We start from the raw sequence: 22,915 nt of genomic DNA, 5'->3' as shown, positions 1-22,915 counted from the left end.
TGGCCCTAACGTCTACGCAACTTATTACTTTCTATGCATCCCGCTCATACTGACATATTAGTGCGAGCGAGATGTATAGAAAGTAAATTACGTAGACGTTAGCGTATATGTCATTGTTGACACTGTCAGCGACTCGTGGTCAGGTGTAATTTGAGTCGACAAATTGAATTCGCATCGAATGTTTACAAACAAACACCTATGTTTGTTTTGTATTCGAAATTCAATGAGTATCCTTAATGTTATTTCGGTGAAGATGGATGTTATTTTATAGTATTTTATGCAACCGTTGTTTAAGAGAGGTCAAAAAAGGCGAGTGGCGTAAGTAACAATTTGAGGCGAAGCCGAAAATTGTTAATAAAGACGCCACGCGTATTTTTTGACTCGGTTAAACAACGTTGCATACAATACTTTTTGTACGACCAAGCACTTACTTTGAAATAAAATTGTAAATTTAACAAATACCTATTTTTCATTCAAGAAGTAGCAAAGAAGGGTACGGGCGGAAAAATAATGATGAAATAAAAAAAAACATGTCTATGGTTCACTTGTTTGACAGAAATGACATTTAAAATAAGGTTGACAAAAATGTATTTCATACAATATTTTTTTAAGTGGTCATTACACGAAGTATCGAAAAAGTGCCAAAAAGATACTGAGTGTATGCACAAATGCTTTTTTGGGGAATAGACTAAAGACTTGTCTTGACAACTATAAGGTAGGGTTTTAAAGGTGTGTGCACCAGCCTTTAAATGACAAATAAATGTACGGGAGTAGAAAAAATAGTTTAACATTGTATTAATGGTTTTTTACAAGGAATTTTATGAACTTGTAGGTTTTATTGCATAACTTTGCAAAACTGAGATATCGTAAATATCTGGTTTTCCAATAGTTGTTACGGCTGTACAGCTGTAATAAACATGGGGCAAAAAGTAATTTCACTTACAATTAAAAACAATGTATTAAACAAAGAAACACAAGTGAGTAAAAACATAATAAGACATTAAACACTTATATAAGTAATATCTGTGAGACCGAGCTCTGCCCGTAAAACATATAAAATCTCAAAAATTAGCGTTTTCCCAGAGATAAGACCTAGCTAGATCGATTTTTCGCCCCCGAAAACCCCCATATACCAAATTTCATCGTGATTGGCTGGCCGCATTGATCTTGATAGCAATGTTGAGCCGCTGAGCGAAATATTGGTCCTCTGGTCACCAGCACCACCACCAGAAGCCTCTATAAGGCGCTTTGCTAACTCCTTATTGAGGCGACGAAGCCCCCACGGTCCTAACATATACCGAGGATGATTTGTGCTACCACAATATAACTGGATCACCAGCAAAATAATTAAATTCAATGCACATTTTTTTTAAAGACCAACTCACGCTTGACTTTGTTAGTTTTACTGTAATTTATGGGTACCTAATGAACTATTTTCTGCATTTTTGACAATATTTTAGGCCTCCTTGTTTCAGGAATAAGGAGGGGATGGAAAATGTTCGCCTTCTTCTTAAACAAATTCAAAATTATCTTCATTAATATTCATTACCTACATCATTTTAATCCTTACCTTACAACAAGACCTTTTTCGCGCCGCTCGCTATTTTGTACCCTTTAGGCCCCCTCTCAATACCTACATTTAAGTACTCTACCTAGGCGAAGAGTATTATCTCGTCTCGTTAGTTGCCGACAGACGTGCGGACAGAGTCGGAGTTGGAAAGCCGCACCATAGAGCACAACAGCCTAGTCTAGTGGACTGAAAACTGTGGTAAATTCTTCCTATTGTTGTCTTTCAAGGTTGATATAAATTGAATTAAATATAATTTATTATTATTAAGGGTGTGGTAGTGCGGCAGCTTATTTATCTGTATAGTTAGAGTGCCTCTTTTAAAAAAAAAACAATTTTAAAAAGAATACTTACCTATTTTAAGACACGAACGCAGCATACTGGTTTGTAGAACCGACCATATTAGAAACACAGAACTGATTTAAAATCTAAATTTATTTATTTATTTATTTATTTAACATTTTAAATCAGGCAACAAGGCCCATGTTATAAATACCTTACAGACTAACAATTATGAATGAATTATTAATTATGAATTATGATTATGAATGTGGGCATGAAGGACAAGCTAAAGTGGGACTGGGTAGGGCACTTCTGCTGCCTAATGGACTCTGGACGCTGGGACAAACTACGCCTCAGACTGGATCCCACGGGAACTCAACAGAGGAAGATTAAAACGAAGATGGAGGGTTAGCCTTGATACATTTTCTTAACAGTTGGAGTGTACATTAGATAAAACCAAATTGCGAAAAAGAGGGGAGGCCTTTGTCCAGCAGTAGAACACTAGGATAAAATATACCAGCGTTTATGGTTCATTGTAAAACATCTTCAGCACATAACGTTGTGTTCCGGATTACTCGTCGTCTAATCTGGCGTCGACAGGGTGCGGCGGCTATCTGTCGCCGACACGTAATAGATCCACGCATGTACCTACTGTAAACTAGTATTGGGACTTGAAATCCGATCCTGAGGTGATACTCATTTAAGCTTAAGATACCGTTTGGGTTTAGACTACAGCAGTATCGTTAGTGTCAACGGCGTTTGTGCCACAAATAATGTCAATGATGTTACTGCCCAGAGTTATGACATTTACAGCAGCAAAGCAGTCGACAGTAATGTCGCTTTTGAAATCGTGCCTTTATTCGAAAATTACACCAAACGTTGTCTTTGCTTACGCGGCACACCGCCACCGCTAACCTGTCACCGAAATAACCGAAATAAACCGGTTTTTACAGCTATTTTCAAACAGGTTACGAGCCTTGATTACAATTTATCCTAATCCACCAATAGAAATAAAACTTTACAGTACCAAAAACCGAACCGAATCAAAAGAATAATTAAAATTCTTCAAACAAATCCTCTAGAGAAAAACGAAGTACTAAGCGCCATCTAGGTGACGGATAATGAAGTTCTACTATACCCATGCTGCAGCATAACATTTAGCAACCACGTTACGCTAACGAAAAAAGAGATGGCGTTTAATTCAATCAGGTATTTGAAGAAACAGAAATAGCTATTTTAAACAAAATAAAGAATAAAGTCACTCACTTAGTCAGTAGAAAAAGGCGCGAATTTCAAATGTTCTATGGGAAGTCAACTATTCGCGTCCAAAACTTTTAAAGCCGCCTTTTTTTACTTATTTAGTGAGTGTGCCGAAATACACCTATAAATTTATTTAGGTCTTTTAAGAGCTCCATGAACAAACATTTGTACGGGACACTAAAAGGGGATAATTACTGTGAATTGTTACTAGCTAACAGAAATGTTTTTTTTTTAATCATTTTATCAATATTTAGGTAGCCATGATTCTTTATTATGAAAGTATTCGGATGACTAATCGTTTGTCAATAAAATGACTACGATAAGATAGTCTAAAATTATCGTCTAAATCGTCAACTTTAGAAAGTGTAACATATTTAATCTTATATATTTATATTGATACGTCTGATATAAGGATTATAACTCTTGTAAACGTGTTCTGTATTTAACAATTTGTTATGGGTTTCAACTGGTTTTGATGCGACTTGGAAGATTGCTCACGCTGAGTGTTGCATGTGAAATGTATCAAATGATATTAAATTTTTATTTTTTCTATATTTTTATTATAGGATAGACATGGATTATGTAGTCATAATCCTTTACCGTCTTATTTTCACGGAAACGCACTAACGTGTTTTGCTATTTCAGTCAGTCTCTCTACAAAAAGTACTGATTCAGATTTAAACATTTGTTACGATTTCGGACTAGTTTTGATACGACGTTGACGATTGTTTAGGAGATCACGCACATCTTTCACATCATTTCGCATGCACCAGTCAGCGTTAGCAATCTTCAAGGTCAAATAAGATCAAAATAACAATTCTTTGAACTTGAATCGGGTACCATATAAAATCTGTAAAACATAATCTGCTCCCTAAATGATAGGATAATCTACATTGTCATCATGACTCACCCGTAGTTGTAAACAAGCTAGATAATTTTATTTTTAGTCTCGCGTCGAACATCACTCGGAACAGTCGCGCTTGTTATTGTGATTTTATCGCTTACACGTAGTTACTGACAAGGCCATAAATGTGAGTAAAAAAAGCTGATTGTCAAACACCCAAAACCGGCTAAGAGTATATCAAGCTGAAGTATATTGGGGTCATGGTCCCGAGTGTCAGAAATGTATTATGATGGTCATAATGAACAAGGTTTTTTATCTGTTTGATATCTGTAATTCTGTACCCCTAGTATATATTTCGTTCGATAGCGGGACAAACCTTAACGACGCATTATTCAACCAGAAATATTCATATTTTATGACACTTTATGCCCCTAGTTTTAACAATTTCAACTACACTAGCATTATATGAATTGTTAAATCCCTTAATTCTGCATAAACAATAATTTATTTCACCCTTACAGATAATGTCACTCTACATATGGATCGCAGCCCTGGTTATAGGCGTGTACTTGTACTTCAGACAGGTTTACTCAAGATTCAGCAAATATAGCATCAAGCACTTGAAGCCCGTACCCCCGATGGGGAACATGAGTCCTATCTTATTCAGAAAAAAGCATTTTATTTATGTGATCGATGAACTATATAACAAGTTAGATATCTTTTAGACATCACTAAGATACGATAACGATATGTTTAAGATCTAACCTGTCAAATTTGATATTTGCGCGATTCTGATAGAGATGGTGTCACCCTATTTCACAGACAGAAATTTCATAGAATATCGTTTCTCAGAAATTATTTCATATATTATTTGGTTCATATACTTTCAGTTTCAATATTATTGTTTCATAGACTATTTACTTGGTTGAAACATATTTCACAGAAATTCAGTTGAATGAATATTACTATCAAACTTTTTAAATTTAGAAACTTATCAAACAGTAGAATTATGTTTCGTGTATTCTTGTTTCGTAGACACAGATTTCATAGATTGTTATTTCATAGGAACTGTTTAATATAACATTTAGTTCGAGTATTTTCTTTTCAAATATTATTATTTCAGAACTTATTCACTTCATTCAAATTTATTGAAAAGAAACTCAATGCAAAGAATTGTAATATTAGAACTGCGACCCCCGCAGAAACAAATTGTTGCTATAAAAGTAGGTTAGGTTAGAACTGCGACCCCTGCGGAAATAAACTGTTGCCAGAAAAGTAGGTTAGGTTAGGTTAGAACTGCGACCCCCGCAAAAACAAACTGTTGCTAGAAAAGTAGGATAGGTTAGAACTGCGCGCCCTGCGGAAACAAATTGCTGCCAGAAAAGTAGGTTAGGTTAGGTTAGAACTGCGACCCCTGCGGAATCAAACTGTTGCCAGAAAAGTAGGTTAGGTTAGAACTGCGACCCCCACAGAAACAAACTGTTGCTAGAAAAGTAGGTTAGGTTAGGTTAGAATTGCGACCCCTGCGGAAACAAACTGTTGCCAGAAAAGTAGGTAAGGTTAGGTTAGAACTGCGACCCCCGCAGAAACAAACTGTTGCTAGAAAAGTAGGTTAGGTTAGGTTAGAATTGCGACCCCTGCGGAAACAAACTGTTGCCAGAAAAGTAGGTTAGGTTAGAACTGCGAGCCCCGCAGAAACAAACTGTTGCTAGAAAAGTAGGTTAGGTTAGGTTAGAACTGCGACCCCTGCGGAAACAAACTGTTGCCAGGAAAGTAGGTTAGGTTAGGTTAGAACTGCGACCCCCGCAGAAACAAACTGTTGCTAGATAAGTAGGTTAGGTTAGGTTAGAACTGCGACCCCTGCGGAAACAAACTGTTGCCAGAAAAGTAGGTTAGGTTAGGTTAGAACTGCGATCACCGCAGAAACAAACTGTTGCCAGAAAAGTAGGTTAGGTTAGAAAATTAAAATGTTAAGTTTAATAAAATGAGAAACACAATTCTATGAATATGCAGGCTTGGAAACAAGTTTTATATAAACTTAATATTATAAGGAATAATAATATATGACCTGAAATTTCATAAAATGAATTTCGAAACATTAATTTTCTGAACTATAAAAAATATACAAATAGATCTTCTACAATGTATGTGCACTGGAAGTTGATCATTCTATGAAATGATAATATGAGAAACATTTTCTATGAAGCGCAATTCTACGAAAATTTAGTATATGAAACAACGTACAACCTATTCTGAATTTAATTTTGAATGTTATGTATGATTTAGGCTAAGTTTATTTTATTGTGTACAATTTTTCATGATACTTGTATCTTATGAAAGCAAATAAAGAACAAAGAAACAAACGATTTTCCTTTGCAGATGGTTACATAGACATCGAAGTCAAAGACCTATCAACCCACTACGCTAATGATGTGATAGCGTCCAGTGCCTTCGGCCTAAGTGTCGATTCCTACGCGGAGCCCAATAATGAGTTTCAGAGAATGGGACATACGATTACTAACTTTGGCTTTGAAACCGTACTAAAGTTTTTCGGTTTTGCCTCAGTTCCTTTTCTTATGAAGGTCTGTTGTCATTGCTCCTTACTGCATATAATAAGAAATATTTGTTTAAATTTTAACTTTGCTAGCTATCAATATTGTTGAATATCACATCTGCCATATATGGTTCCGTATGCGGCAAAGGGTTAACTAGTTCATCTTTGTTTCCATTTATTAGCCCAACTGTACCACTACTAGGCAAAAGACATATCTCCCTCTTCTACGTATCTCTGTTCATAGCATTATTTGGATAGTTCAGTCGAAATATCAAAATATAGAATTTGTTAAATCACGCAATATTATTTATTTCTCAGAAATAAATACAATATAATAATTACATCTCTCTCGAAGAAAAAATAATTTACTTATCTTATGAAAACTACAGGACTTTTGCGATAGTAATTTCTTGGCAAAGCTGAAAAAAAAGTACTACGTGTACTTCAACCAGAAATGTCAAATCTAAATACAGATGTAGTGCATAATTATTTTCCTCCGTATTTTTACGGAAACGTACGAACGTGTCTTGCTATTTCAGTCAGTCTCGGTACAAAATCTATTGAGGTTGATTGAAGTAGCATGACAAATACGAACGTTTCCGAGAAAATACGAAGGAAAACAATTATGCAATATATCTGTACCTCCTTGAGAATTTTTCGAGTCCATATTGAGTCGCATAATAATTGATTGTCCTTATGTAATGTTACGCATAAAACTCATTTCGCATAATTGTTATTGTGCTGAAACTATTAACATTTACCTAACCTGAAGCCTAACCTGAACCTAAGCTACACTGTTCTACACAACCTTGGCAAAATATTTTCGAAAATACTTTCTATTTCAGCTGGAGAAAAATTATTCGAAAAGAGTTTTATACGTAACATTACATTAGCACAATCAATTATTATGCAACGAGATACGACTTGCTATAGTGTTTAAACAACAACTAAAACATCTTCATTTCTATGTCCAGCTGATGAGGATGAACCTGTTCTCGGCTGATGTGACTAACTTCTTCAAGCACCTGGTACTCAGCACGATGAAGGATCGTGAAGCGCACAATATTCTGCGACCAGACATGATACATTTACTTATGGAGGCGAAGAAAGGTAAAATGAATAAGTTTTATTTATAGGCAACTTAATTATGTTCGAGTAAAACTTTGTAACAAAATAATGTATTACTTATACGTAAATGTTGTAGTTTGTAACCTCTTTTGTGCCAACAAATGTTTAAGTTTTCTATTTCTATTTTTTTTGATATATTTTTGATTTGCCTACTAGTTATCTCATTTCCAATAAAACACTCATGTCATAAACATCTCCTTTAACTCTATTTTCACAAATACCAAATTTTTACAACGGTAACATTCCGACAAAGAAGATATTTTTAATTGATATATTATTAGACAGCTAGAGACTAATATAAATAAATAAAACATTGCAGGTCGACTTACTCACGAAGATCTTACCAAAGATGCTGATGCTGGTTTTGCGACAGTAGAAGAATCTAATGTCGGCAAAAAGAAAAATAATACAGGTGTAACTATAAAAATGATAAATCCTAAAATGTCAACTTGTAAAGTAAATAAAGTTTTCTTATGTAGGTACATAAATGAGATCTACTAAATGTACTGTGTAAACAAAAACAAAACTATTTACTTTCAACAGCTTGGACAGACGAAGATCTAGTCGCACAAGCAATAATTTTTTTCGTCGCCGGTTTTGAGACTGTCTCTTCAGCCATGACTTTCCTCCTTTACGAGCTGGCTCTCAACCCTGAGGTCCAGGATAAGTTGGCAGAGGAAGTAAGAGAACATGAGAAGAGAAGTGGCGGAAAATTTGATTACAACTCCATTCAGAACATGGTTTATTTGGATATGGTCGTCTCAGGTAAGCGCCAACTTGCCACCCGCTTGCACAGGTCATCGCTCCATCTAGTTTGAGGGCGTCCTACTACGTTTGACGCAAATTCGCAAATTTTTGTTTGTATTAGTGAATAGACATTTTTTTATTTATTTTAGAATCATTACGACTTTGGCCCCCGGTTGTTGCAACAGACAGAATTTGTACAAAGGACTACAATTTGGGCAAACCCAACGATAAAGCTGCTCAAGACTTTATTGTAAGTAAACGTTCAATCTATTTTAGTCATAAATGTAGGGAAATTTTAATACAATTTACATTCTTGCAAACTACTCTCTACTAAATAATTACTTAGGTGGGAGATCTGCATACATGCTTAGTTAGGCTTTCATGTTTATGACATAGCAAAAATAATGCTTTACAACCGGACTTTCATTATAATCATTATTCCTTCCACTATGCTATAATAATCTTACTCTTTCACTTTAAAGTGTTTCTCGTCAATGATTTACATTTAATATCATTTATAGTTATCAAAAATTTTTTTTTTATAAATTTCAGTTGAAAAAAGGTGAAGTCATCAACATACCAGTAGCGGCGATACATCACGATCCGAAATACTTTCCAAACCCCAAGAAGTTTGAGCCTGAGCGCTTCTCTGAGGAGAACAAGTATACGATCCAGCCGTTCACTTATTTGCCTTTTGGTTTAGGCCCCAGAAACTGTATTGGTAAGGACACATAAAATATGTCGCAAACTGCAAAAGTCTGTTTCCGAAATAACTGAATTAATTTGTAACGGTCTTAGAGTTTTAAGTCAAGATTCAGAACGAAAATTTAAGTTGAGCATAGTCAATAAACACACATTGCAAAACTTGATACGTCAAATAATAATAATAATAATAATATCGTCCAGTTCCTCGTCCACACCGTCGTCAGGCGACGAGTTCGCAACGGCGCCTGACACAGACGGGTCCAGTGACGAGAGCGGGCCGCCGCCGCCGCCGCCACGACCACCTGCGCGACGAGGGCGGCCACCGCTGCCGGCACGCTTGGGGCCTGCGGGACATCCTGCCCCGCCCACGGCTCCCGCTGCCGGTGGTATAGTGCGACGCATGCGATGGACTCGACAAATGAACGAGAACGTCATGCGCGCCTATTATGGGGCTACAGAGGGGGGAACACAACTATCCGCCTATCGTTCAAGAATACTGCCTCTGTTTCAGGTTCTTGAACCCACCATCACCGTGTCGGAGCAGCGATTATCGGATCAGGTGCGCGTCATTCAGCGGCTAAAGCGGTTGGATGACTCGACACTTGATCGGCTTCGCCTGGAGGCTCTCTCTGCTTGCGCGGCCTCCACCTTGGCGCAGGACCCGCCCGCGACGTCGCCGGATCCGGTGCCGACACCCGACCAGGCACCGGGGGCACCGCGGGTGGATCTCAGCGCCGACGAGGAGGAGATCGCGCAGTGTGTGAGTAGTACAGCCAATGAGCAATTGAGGAGGACTCTGGATGAGGCGATTACGCAGTATCGCTCCACTCCCAACACTAGGCCACGATTACCACGTTTGCCTATGAATAGACGCAATCTAGCGCTAATGGGAGCCCTAAACGCTTTACTAGAGCCATATCTACGGACTAGTAAAGATTTAGATGATACGCACGCGATCATGTATTGCGGAGCCATCGCGGCGTGCCGTGTTGCACGAGTCAAGCTTCCGGACTCTGAACGTGCACCTAGGACCGCCGGAGGTGCCCCCGCATGGCAAATACGGATCGAGCGACGTATCAGCTCTTTTAGGACTCTGATTGCAAAGCTGATCTGCTTTAGGGGGGGCAATAACCGCCCCCGAGTAATGCGCTTTGTGAATCAGGCGTTCGTGGGGACAGGTATTGAGCCCCGCGACTATATTGCCAATATCACGGAGCGCATCGACTTTCTTAAGCAGAAAGTCTATGCATGGGCAAACCGTATTCGCCGCTACAGAGAGCGTGTGGATCGATTCCAGCAGAATCGTCTTTTCCAGAGTGACCAAAGGAAGGTGTACCGAAAGTGGGAGGAAACTAACCTTCGTGAGTCCGACACGCAGCCGCCGGATCCTACTGTCATGACTGACTTTTGGCGTAGCATCTGGTCGGTGCCTGTCGGACACACCGAGGGGAGTTGGATGAATGTTGTCGAGCGTGAATGCGAGTCCATCGAACCTATGGGGGTAGTCACTATCACCTCCGATGACGTAAGTTGTGCCATCCGCACGGCCCAGAACTGGAAAAGTCCTGGGCCGGATGGATTGCACAACTTCTGGCTAAAATGGTTCCGATGCTCGCACTCGTGCTTGGCAGCACAATTTCAACAAGCCCTTGAGCTTGGTTCTCTCCCACCTTCCTTAACAACTGGTGTCACCTTCCTGCTCTATAAGTCCGGTAGTACCACGGAAGCGAAGAATTACAGACCCATCACGTGCTTACCTACACTCTATAAGCTCCTTACATCCATTTTGAGGACAAAAATCAACGCGCACATTGTCGCTAACAATATTTTGGCCCCCGCTCAAAATGGATGTAGGGTTGGGTCCCGTGGTACTAAAGAGCTCCTCCTCATAGACATGACCATTTGCCAACAAATCCGGCGGAACAAGGAGGCCCTCTCGGCCGCTTGGATTGACTATAAGAAGGCCTATGATTCGGTGCCTCATTCATGGCTGGGGAGGGTCTTAGAGTTGTATAAAGTTGATGCAGCTTTGAGAGCCTTTCTAAGCGCATGTATGAGGCAGTGGACCACAGTCCTTCGTCAACCAGGAGGCGGGGATGACCGCCCTGGCCCGCAGGATTTCATAAGGATTGAGCGAGGAATATTTCAGGGTGATAGTCTGAGTCCCCTATGGTTCTGCCTAGCTCTGAATCCCCTCAGCACCCTGCTGAAGGATTTGGGTCTAGGTTGCCGGCTTCGGAGAGAGGGTGAAGTCATTTCTCACCTTCTGTACATGGATGACCTCAAATTATTTGCACCAAATAACCAAGACTTGAAGGAGCTACTGAACACCACCGAAGTCTTCAGTAGTGCCATCAACATGGAGTTTGGTGTCGATAAATGTGCGGTTATGCATGTACAGCGGGGGAGGGTTGTAAATTCAACAAATTTACAACCTTCTGTGACAATGTCTTTCAGATCTATCTCTGAATCAGAAACCTACAAATACCTTGGTATGTCACAGTCGTTGGGTATTGAGGACGAGGGTATTAGACGGTCGGTGAAGGAGCGCTTTTTCAGTCGGCTCACAAAAGTCCTTAACAGTCTTTTGTCAGGAGGCAACAAAGTGCGCGCCTTCAACGCCTGGGTAATGCCCCTACTCACATACTCCTTTGGCATACTAAGGTGGACTCAGACCGAGCTGGACGCCCTGGATCGGAGGGTCCGATCACTGCTCACCGCACATCGCATGCTACACCCACGCTCGTCGGTTATGAGATTGTACATCCCACGGAAATGTGGAGGCCGAGGCTTCCTAAACGCCAAGGATCTCCACAACCGCGAGGTGTACAATCTCAGGAATTATTTCCTTAACAACGAGTGTGGGATGCATCGTGATGTGGTGGCAGTAGACAGGAACCTCACGCCGCTCTCCTTGGCAAACGAGAACTGGCGCAAACCTGTGGTACTAAGTACTGCGGATCGCAAGGCGGCATGGGAGAGTAAGGTGCTACACGGTCGGTTCTACAAGGGCCTCACGGGACCCGATGTAGACCTGCTCGCGTCGGTGAACTGGTTACGATTCGGGGACCTCTTCGGAGAAACCGAGGGTTTTGCCTGTGCAATTGCGGACGAAGTAATGATGACGAACAACTATCGGAAATATATCCTGAGGGACGGTACGGTCGACATTTGTCGGGCATGCCGCCGTCCCGGAGAGTCACTCAGGCATATCATTTCCGGTTGTTCTCATCTTGCTAACGGCGAGTACTTGCACAGACATAATCTCGTAGCCAGGATTATTCACCAGCAGCTTGCTCTTCTATACGGTCTTGTGGACCGCGAAGTACCGTACTACAAGTATTCACCTGTGCCGGTTCTCGAGAATGGCCGTGCCACGCTCTATTGGGATCGATCTATTATCACTGACAGGACTATTGTAGCCAATAAGCCTGACATTGTGATAATAGATCGAGCGCAACGCCGGGCCGTGCTCGTTGACATCACCATCCCCCATGATGAGAATCTCGTGAAAGCCGAGAAGGACAAGTCCAGTAAGTACCTAGACTTGGCTCACGAGATAACCGCCATGTGGGATGTTGATTCGACGATCATTGTCCCGATAGTTGTATCAGCGAACGGTCTAATAGCGAAGAGTCTCGACCAACATCTTGAGAGACTCTCGCTAGGTGGTTGGATCAAGGGTCAGATGCAGAAGGCGGTGATCTTGGACACGGCGCGGATAGTCCGTCGGTTCCTCTCTCTGCAGCCCTGACCACCGGCAGCTTGGGCCTTGCCCCGCTGCTGGCGGCACCCTAGGTTAGGTTTTTTTATAATATGTTTATAAGTATTTTGTATTGTTTTTGTAAGTGTTTTTGTATTTTATTTTTATATCCATATTATAAATTAACCTAACTTAAGATGATAAATAAATAAAGAGAATAATAATATTACTTAAGATGATAAATAAATAAAGAGAATAATAATATTTATATCAGTATGGACTTACGTCATCTCCCAGTCCCAGTTTGTCCCACCGTGAAGTGAATGAGTGATGAAATAGTAGTTTATGCAACAGTGATATAATAAGGGTTCTTAAAATTCAAGGGTCGAAGTTACAAAACGAGACGTAGTCGAGTTTTGTAAAAAAAGACCCGAGAATTTTAAGAACCAATTATGAGCTGTTGCATACATTACTTTTTCTATGACAGCTGCAGCAAAAAAAAAAAAAATATTATTAAAAAAAAGAGTTATTATTAAAAAAAAAGAGTTATTATTTAAAAAAAATTGAGTTATTATTTAAAAAAAAAAGAGTTATTATTGTAAATGAAAACATACCTCTTTCAATCAAGATGATCGGAACTTGTATCTTTAAAAAAAATAAAGCAGTTGTATTATACTCATAAGATGACTGCTAGCAATCATCTTATGAGCCTATAGACAAATCATTCAAATGACATTGCTTTAGATATCACTGTCAGTCATTTAATTGACACATTTAAGTGCTGGAGTAGAAAAATATTATTTGACTTTGATGAGTGTTGCAGGCACAAGGCTTAGATAATGTTATTAATATGTAGGTAATGTGATTAGGCCCCGTAGACAACATGCCAATCGCTAACGCTATAACAGTTATAATAAATGTTATATTTAAAGATTAAAACAAGTAACAAACAACAAAAACCCTTAAAATAAAAATTAAAAACTAAGCCTAAACTATAAATAAAAAATTTGGGCTAAATCGCCGCCTATTGGCAGCGTGCCCCGAAGGCTGGCAGCATTGCCACGTTGTATGGCAATGCTGATCCGCTGTGCTAGATATGACCCAGCCCTCTGGTCACGCGTCAATTCTACTAACCTACGGCTGCACTCGTTAAAAACCCTGTGGGCGCTTTCCCCCCAAGGCCCCATTGTCTCGACCCCAAACGGCTCAAATATGCAACCACTATTTATGGTTGCATACTTGCGCCGCTTGAGGACCTCGGCCGAATTGGCAGCCGAACCAGCCTTTACTGCAGTGCCATGAAGATGAGACAGCGCCAGGGTATCGGCACAGGTTGCGTCCCAAATAGGGTTGCCAGATCGAAAGGCGCTATTATCGGGAAAAAATATGAATTTTTCGGGATTTTGGGCCTTAAGTCGGGAAAATGAACCATTCAAATTAAATTAATTGTATTAAAAACAACGATATTTTACATTATTGGCACTACGTCAGCTGCTCTGCCCAATCTCGCCACGCGCGCCCCGCGCGCGCGCTGACGGGCTCGACGCGGGTCGCTGGTTCGCTCGACGACAGTTCAACTTGAAATTATTGTTTTATAACGTGATACTGTTTTTCGGGACCATTTTCACTTTGTCGGGAATCGGGAACACATGCTAAAAATCGGGAGAATCCCGCCGAATCCCGACCATCTGGCAACCCTAGTCCCAAACCAGGGGCCGTCCCATCTTCCATGGCACGAGGGTCATACCATCGGGTCTCTTACCGTCATCGCGGGCGAGGCCGGTCGGTTCCAAAATGGCCGGCGCACCCGCCATATAAATAACATATAACTAATTCTAACCAGGGTCCCGGTTCGCTCTCTGCGAAGTGAAGGTGATGGTGTACCAACTCGTCCGGCGCTATGAACTGATGCCGTGTGAGAAGACAATCATCCCCCCTGTGCTGGCCTCGGATACTTTCAACATGAGGATCAAGGGTGGACATTGGTTGAGGCTCAAACCGAGGGTTTAAGATAAATGTACATAAAAGACTTGAGAAACTAATGTTACACTGAGAGAAAAACTAACAAAAATACACTTATAATTACAAAAATAAAACTTAATCCGGGGACAAGGAGAGTCAACTAATAGGAACAAATTGACTTTTGCAATTTCTATTAGTTGGATATACAACTTCTATATTTGTAATTTGAAGTATGCAAGAGTAATATCAGAAACTATGAAATTGTAATCACAAGTATGTATTTGTGATACCCGCAACTGCTGGTTTTGTTATTCCGAGAGGTGCTTTAGCAATATCGGAGGTGATGACGTCATGGGTGAAAACTAACCATTTTGTAATTCTGAGAGCGCTTTAGCAATATCGGAAGCGATGACGTCATGTGTGAAAACTAATCGTTTTGTAATTCTGAGAGTGCTTTAGCAATATCGGAACTGATGACGTCATGGGTGAAAACTAACCGTTTTGTAATTCTGAGAGTGCTTTAGCAATATCGGAGGCGATGACGTCACAGGTTTTACTAACTGTATTGCGATTCCAAGCTAGCTGTTGTTATTCTAGAGATAATGACGCCACAGGCAAAAACTTAACTGTTTGCAATTCCACCGCCCCAAGCACAGGTGCGCCGCGAGGGCATGTCGGGCGCGTGGTAACTACCCGTCTCTATTTCTGTCTGTATGAATAAAAATGCAATTGGTAGTAGATCTCTGTGCTAATAGAGGCACTATAAAAGTTTGTCGAGATATTGTACCCATTCCTTTCTTAATCATACAGTCAGAGAGAGACTAGTAGTTATTACGCGCGCAACATGCTCTCGCGGCGCACCTGTGCTAGGGAGATAGGAATTGCAAACAGTTTAGATTTACCTATGATGTCATTATCACTAGAATAACAACAGCTAGCTCGAAATAGCAGAACAATATTGTATGTATCTTTAAAAAATATACTCGAGACCTGTGATGCTATCACCTCCACAATAATCAAGGGTTTTATAATGATTTAATAAGATTTTTAAATATTAAAAAAAAAGGTAATTATAAACAGTGATAATTTTGGAATCACCAATCTGATATTTAATCTTATAGGTCTTTATAAAACCCGTAGTTTTAGTGGTAGGGTGAATTCTACTTAAAGAATAGATAAATGTCATTATTTATTATGTAAACATACAGTCATACACACGTAGGAATACAGACATAGTTATTATAAACATTAATGATTATAGATTACACTAACTAATACATCTAATGAAATTTCGTTGTCGCTGTTACACACACACAGTCATCATCACGGGCCTTTCCGTCTATTGCAGACGATTAATGCATTGCTGTTAAGACAACGGGTTTGGTGACTGTGGAGGCCGATGCGTGGGCGGCCCCCCCAAATTTTTGGCAGAGAAAGCTCATGCCACCTGAGGTTTCAGTCCCGGTTTGCTTTCTGCGACACCTTCTGCTATCTAAAGCATTAAATCAGGCTTGGTCGCATATCCTTCTCCCCTCCACAACACGCTTGCGCCATCCATCACGGTCTTCAGCTAAGGCTTCCCAGGCATGGTGGTCGATTACAAATGCTGACATGTCATGTCTCGCTTAACACAGTCTTTAAAGCGCTGCATCGGTCTTCCAACGTTCCTTTTAGCATACGCAACTGCACCAAGCAAGAAACGTCGAGGTCTAGAGGGTTCCCATCCGGTGCACATGCCCCAGACACCGCAAGCACAGCTGCCCAGTCTTGCCGCTCTTCTTAAACACACACAGTAGGTCGCGGGTTAATATGTTCATGGCGCACAATATATCCTAAATTTATTATTTAACTTCAGTATATTTTAAACAAAGAAGACACGAGACACGCCCAACACAGCACTAACTCTAACCAAATGAACGAACGAATACTAAGATTGCGCCGCGTTGTGTGCAGTGCTGCCAACATTATAAACGTAGGAATCAATGGCGTTTTGTTAAAAATATTAAATTCATCCTTGAGTCAACTCTATTTTGTAATCACAGCAAAAGCTGTGTTAGAAAAGATAGGGTAATATTTATTTAGGTTTGCAATATTTATAAAACAAGTTCTCTGGAATAACATTATATCACTTGAAATAACAATTCAGTTGTTTAAATTGCGACATTACAAAGTTTACTGGTATTTAGTAGATATACTTGTTGTGTTTATATTCTTTGTTGTATCAATCACTAAACTAGTTTTGTAATGCCTACACAACGAATGTTACTGATTTTAGTAAAATTTACTAACCTCATTTAGCAATTGCAGTCAAAATAAATGTAAACACAACAAATATTTTTTGTACGTATCAAAACGTTCGTTGTGTTGGTATTACAAAACTCGTTTGGTGATTGGTACAACAATGAACATAAACCCAACAAGTCTATCTACTAAATACCAGTAAACTTTGTAATGTGCGCTATAGTAACAACTAAATTGTTATTTTAAATGTGGTAATGTTATTCCCGCGAACTAGTTTTTTAAATATTACAAAACTATGTAATTGAGACATTTACTAAAATCATAACTTGAAATCACAGATGCTTTTTCCAAAAATCGAAAACTTAATTTGTAAAATTCGGAGAACTTTAATAGTAATGAAAATGGATTGTAACAAATACTGAACTTTATTTAATGCTCCATTTACTAAAGTCTGTTTGTTGAAATTAGATTTAGGATTACTGAGGTGTTTGTAGAAATAAATAAATTTTACAGAAACAGTGAAACTTCCATAATTATAACTAAAACTTCATTTTTTCCGCCAGTACAGAACTGTTTTTTAATTCCTGGTGATGATTTTTCTCTCAGTGTAATAAACGTGTGAAAGCATATCGCGTCTTGTAAGTAATTTCAGATTCCCTGTAGCATCCCATAGACCAAAAATCAATAACACAAAAAAGCTGAAAAAAAGGTTTTGCCATTCGGATTATGGCTCAAGTCAACTGCAACTGCATTACGGTCACGACATTAATACTAACAAACTGAAACAAAACCACAAATATTAAGTTTACCAACAACGCCTAAAGAAAATCAACAGCAAACATTCAATTAGATCACATTAGGTATTCGTGCTACGCTTAACGTTACGGGCGATGCATCAATTATCGCACTTCATAAGTTGTTAAGCTGTTCAAGCGTGATGAGATAACAGACAGACGGACAGAGTTATTTCGGCAGGATACATCAGTCATCATTAATTGAGAAGCTTTACGAAATACTGAGGTCGTCTAAAAATACATGACTTCACAGTGAAAAATAGGGGGTCCCGTTGTTTCACATAAAGTTGTAAGTCATAATGTATTGTTTGTCATATTATCAGTAGTCATAAAACTGAAACTGTTAACATTTCAGGATTTTCGTTAGGTTATCCTATAGATAGGTTAGGTTAGGTTAGGTTTGTTTTATGGCAATCCTGAAAAGTGACGCGTTTCTGAACCAAATTAATTATGAATAACGAAAATTCGGGCAAACAATACATTATGGCTTAAAACTATTTGGGAAACAATAGAGACCCGAAAAATAGTTATCCGTTTTACAAGGGAGCAAGTTTGTTGTTTAACCCCTTATCATCATACATCCGGCGGTAGCATGGTCGCATTTTTATCGCCTGTCACCATGCCTGTCACGTTCTAACAAATATGTGAGTGCGAAAGAGACGGGTATAGAGACAGGCGATAAAAATAGAACCATGCTGCCACCGCTAGATCTCTGTTCCCACACTTCCCACTGGCCTCTTATCGTTTCATCTGTATCTCTTATCGTTTTAATTACGTTTTTTTCCCCTTATCTTTAACTCTCAGCTTCCAATTAGTCCCTGTAATTTGAAAATAACTTACCGAATCAAATTTTCTGTTACCCAAAGGTTGTCTGGAAGAAATCACATTTTAGCGATAAGACCGCCTGTTGTTTACCTCTGCTTGTGTTTATGTTTTCTTTTTGTATTGTTTTCTGTGTGCAATTAAGAATATTTGTATTATATTGTATTGTATAATGCCTGATTACAGTGATTATACACTTGGGTCGGCAAAATTTATACAGGTACAGGAAAGTCAATACAATAAACAATGTAGGTACCTACATAATACATTATACTTTTTTATTGTATTAAAACCATAAACATAATTTATCATTTATTATAAAAAAAAAATATCATACATTTTAATTTTACAATTAATTTATACAGGTCCTACCGCGGGTAAACATTCACGTAGAGGGTCTTGTTAGGAGCCATAATGAGTCGATATGGGTTGTTAGAAAAGGAGCGAACGGTGTTCTTGCCGGCTTCCAATCGGAACTTTGAGAGCAATCGGATTATACACACCCAGGACTGCACGCGAGCGAAGCGCATTCCTGAAATAGGGAAAAATGGTCATACAGGGTGCTTCCTGTAACAGGAGCAATAAATTAAACTGTAGGCTGTACTCCTCAAATTGAGCAACATTTGTTCAGCAACTTTTGAAAATAACTCATGTTTTGATTTTTATTAAACTTTAAAGTTTATTCTAAGACGCAATGTATTGCAAATTTTGTTATGTTTAAAGCGTGAGAAGCAACGTCAAATACACTGATGTCAGCGTACATTGAAGGCAATATTTATTTTGTATGAAAAAGAGGAAGTCTAAAGTATTCATCATTTTTAAAAGTTGCTGAACAAATGTTGGTCAGTTTGAGGAGTACAGCCTTTAGTTTAATTTATTGCTCCTGTTACAGGAAGCACCCTGTATATGACACGGATGGTGCTGTCACCACACATACCAAGAAGTAAAAGAACCGGCCAAGTGCGAGTCGGATTCGCGCAGGAAGGTTTCCGTACCATTACGCAAAAAAAATTGAATGCAATTCAAATTTTCTGTGGGACGATTACCCTTTCGCGCTTACTTTTTTCTATTGACGGAAATGGCTTGACAGACTATAAATACTCTTTAGAATTAGCAGTGGCGATACGTCAAACATAATAATGTTCATAGGCAAGCCGGGGCTTATTCGGCTTACATAAATATTTCCTTTACAACTCTGCTCAAACGTCCAAAAACAGGCAAGCCGTTGAGAATCGGCTTTTATGGACGCGCCGCCACTGCAGGTGTATATTGAAACTGAATTAGTGTACTTATTTATAGCTACAAATAAACAATGAGATTGAAAACTTATTGTTTCAAAAATGACTATTTTATCCGTGTTTGTTTAAGTTACATAATAAGCATTATTTGATTACACAAACGGGTCTACCGCGATATAATTTCATTGTTTTTACCTTAAATCTAATCTTTAATCTTTGTTGATATCGCGGTAGACCCGTTTGTGTAAAATATGTGTACAAAACGCGAGAGTTTAAAGTGTTATATTACATACTAAGTTTGTTTATCTAGGTAATTACCAATGCAATGTCGCGGTCCAAGGCCAAAGGGCAAATACGCAAAGGAATGCCTGGCAGCCACGTTTTCTGGAGAAAATCTATCGGGATCAAACTTCTCCGGTTCTGAGTAGTATTTCTCATCGTGGTGAATACCCGAAACAGATGCGAACACAATTTGATCTTTAGCTATTGTAACGTCAGTTCCTGGTAATTTGTAATCGTTTTCAGCCTTCCGTTGTAAAATGTCCACTATCGGGTACATCCTGAGAGTTTCACTAAAAACTTGATCTAAATATTGTAACTCATTCAAAGTGTCCAGTTCTATTCTGTCACCATGCCTCTCAAGGTATTCATCTATCTCATTTCTTAATCTGTCCTGTATTTTAGTGTCTAATGCTAGGTGGTACAACATGAAACCCATGGTCGAAGCTGAGGTCTCATAACCGGCAACGTAAAATATAAAGGCTTGTGCTTCTATTACACTATTAGTTATATCAATCGTAATGGCTTCTTCATCACCGTGCTTTTTAGTTACTTCAACCTGTTTTTGATTCTTCATTTCTAATATCAAATCCATAAAGTCTTTTCTATTTGACGGCTTTCCGTTTCTTTGAGTAGTAACAGTTTCGACAAGATCTTTAAAAAAATTCATTATGTACGCCGGGAATAGGGACATATTTAACTTTTTAAGGGCACCAGGGAACAGCATATCAAACTCTAAAGCAAAGTTAGGGGTAAATATGTCCTTATCGACTCTTTTTAAAGTTTGAATTTCTCCACGAAAGGTGTCTATATCCAGACCGAAAGCGCACCCAGTTATTGTTGACATCGTGTACTTTTGCACCAATCCATGGATATCATGCTCGGGTGTCGTCGCTATAATCTCACTTACGTAATTAATGAACTTATCAGCTCGATCGTTGAGCAAATACATCATATTCTTCATCTTTGAATTTGTAAATATGGGTGAAAATCGACTTCTAAGTCCTCGCCATGTCTCCCCGTCAGAGTGAAACAGGTTTTGTCCTAGCCCCTTTTTGCTGAACTCCAAGCCTCGATCCGCAAAATTGTCGAAATCTTTTACCAAAATATGCTTCAAAATGTCGAGGTCTCGTACCATGAGCGATGGAGTTGTCATCCTGAATATTCCCACCACTTTCTCTCTTGGGAAACTTTCGTATATGTTTTTAAAAACTCCACCGATTGTATCGTAGCGCAAAGCGGATTTATACATGTTTCCAAAAAACGGTACAGGTTTCGGTGCAGTAACATTTCGATCCTTCCAATAAGAAAACGTTCTTGTGAAGTAATAGTACAGTACACTTATAACGACTGCCAATGTCACTACCGTAAGAAACACCATCTTAGTAGAAATTTTGTTTTATCTTGCTGCTAATAATGGCTACTCTGGTCTGATGAATCTCGTTATGTTGAAGTCTTTTATATAGTACCTACTTATTTATGCATAGCGCAGTGACTAGATAAACACATAGGTACATAAATGGCACGACGAGAATGACTAGGCATCATAGATATCAGGTTTATTTAATTATTATTTCTCTACAGATTTTTCATCATCACCTTCCTCGCGTTGTCCCGGCATTTTTGCCACGGTTCATGGGAGCCTGGGGTCCGCTTGGCAACTAATCCCAGTAATTGGCGTGGGCACTAGTTTTTACGAAAGCGACTGCCATCTGACCTTCCAACCCAGAGGGTAAACTTGGCCCGTATTGGGATTTGTCGGGTTTCCTCACGATGTTTTCCTTCACCGAAAAGCGACTGGTAAATATCAAATGATATTTCTTACATAAGTTCCGAAAAACTCATTGGTACGAGCCGGGGTTCAAACCCGCGACCTCCGGATTGCAAGTCGCACGCTCTTATCGCTAGGCCACCAGCGCTTCTTCTGTACAGATTTCTGTACTACTATTATTTTATAATAACATTACATTACATTTATATGTGTAATAATTATTTGCGTAAATCCGTGAATTGACTAATTAAGTGTGGGTAATTAAGTTACTAATGTTTAATTTTTATCATATTGTGGTCTAATTTTAACTCAATCATTTTACAATATTTTAATCTGTTGCCAATCATCATTTGACATGTAAACCGGTTCTATAAAATAAATGACTAAGTATATTACAACTGAGATTATTAAGTATGCAAAAACAATTTCTAACCTCACTTGTCGACCTGTCCACATGATTACCAACAAATAAGCATCTGGTTTTGTTAACACTTTCCTTATCATAAAAATTGGAAGAATCATAAACCAATGCCGAACGTGCCTATTACTGTGAGGCGCTTTATCAAAACAATAAATGTCATAAGGCAATGTAGCAATAGTCAATAATTACACTGGCCGGAAACCTGCAATTAATCAGTGCAGCATATCTAGCCTAAGGGATAACAGCAGACTGCATTATGATTCGCAAAACCGTTTGGCGAACGATGTAAACAACTTTTTTCTGGCCGCCGCCGTGACAACACAAGCGCCTACCGCGGATTGTCTTATTTAAACAGTTGTTAAACTTGTTATGCCATTCGACCGCCCCTAGGAATGTAACAATTTATTTTTAAAAGTTTACAGAAATGGAACTCCATTAAAACATTTCGCAAGATATTGCTTGTAAAAAATCTGTATAATGTTTTTGTAGCTGTTGGTACTCCTTAAAAATACTTATCCCTTTAATTATGTTTTTTTTTTCTCCAAGTGAGACTTTCATTTATAAGCGCGGATGCTGACCGTGGGTTGTGTATAGGTA

The 22,915-nt window shown here is 39.0% G+C and overlaps 2 protein-coding genes across 2 annotated transcripts; one reads left to right on the top strand and one right to left on the bottom strand.

The window, feature by feature from the left end:
* The first annotated feature begins 4,477 nt into the window (after positions 1 to 4,477).
* Positions 4,478 to 14,809, top strand: LOC134650865 (cytochrome P450 9e2-like). Its single transcript, XM_063505800.1, has 8 exons — positions 4,478 to 4,662; positions 6,286 to 6,535; positions 7,482 to 7,617; positions 7,955 to 8,047; positions 8,179 to 8,400; positions 8,532 to 8,632; positions 8,935 to 9,103; positions 14,634 to 14,809. The coding sequence occupies exons 1-8, from the start codon at positions 4,478 to 4,480 to the stop codon at positions 14,798 to 14,800; spliced, it is 1,323 nt and encodes a 440-aa protein (XP_063361870.1). The 3' UTR covers positions 14,801 to 14,809.
* Positions 14,810 to 18,956: 4,147 nt separating this feature from the next.
* On the bottom strand, positions 18,957 to 21,553 carry LOC134651248 (cytochrome P450 6B2-like). Its single transcript, XM_063506317.1, has 2 exons — positions 20,166 to 21,553; positions 18,957 to 19,141 (listed from the first exon to the last, which is right to left on the bottom strand). The coding sequence occupies exons 1-2, from the start codon at positions 21,505 to 21,507 to the stop codon at positions 18,978 to 18,980; spliced, it is 1,506 nt and encodes a 501-aa protein (XP_063362387.1). The 5' UTR covers positions 21,508 to 21,553; the 3' UTR covers positions 18,957 to 18,977.
* Positions 21,554 to 22,915: the final 1,362 nt, after the last annotated feature.

This window comes from Cydia amplana, chromosome 9, assembly GCF_948474715.1.
Source record: "Cydia amplana chromosome 9, ilCydAmpl1.1, whole genome shotgun sequence".
Lineage (NCBI taxonomy): Eukaryota > Metazoa > Arthropoda > Insecta > Lepidoptera > Tortricidae > Cydia > Cydia amplana.
Note: the sequence above shows the minus strand (reverse complement) of the source record. Positions and strands in the feature narration are given on the sequence as shown.

Bases quoted from the DNA above. Each gene is read 5' to 3' on its own strand.
- LOC134651248 (XM_063506317.1), bottom strand. From the start codon at position 21,507: ATGGTGTTTCTTACGGTAGTGACATTGGCAGTCGTTATAAGTGTACTG. The intron at 19,142-20,165 runs GTAATTACCTAG...TCCCTATTTCAG, and splicing joins TGGACCGCGACATTGCATTG to GAATGCGCTTCGCTCGCGTG.
- LOC134650865 (XM_063505800.1), top strand. From the start codon at position 4,478: ATGTCACTCTACATATGGATCGCAGCCCTGGTTATAGGCGTGTACTTG. The intron at 8,048-8,178 runs GTGTAACTATAA...TACTTTCAACAG, and splicing joins CAAAAAGAAAAATAATACAG to CTTGGACAGACGAAGATCTA. The intron at 9,104-14,633 runs GTAAGGACACAT...AATTCTAACCAG, and splicing joins AGGCCCCAGAAACTGTATTG to GGTCCCGGTTCGCTCTCTGC.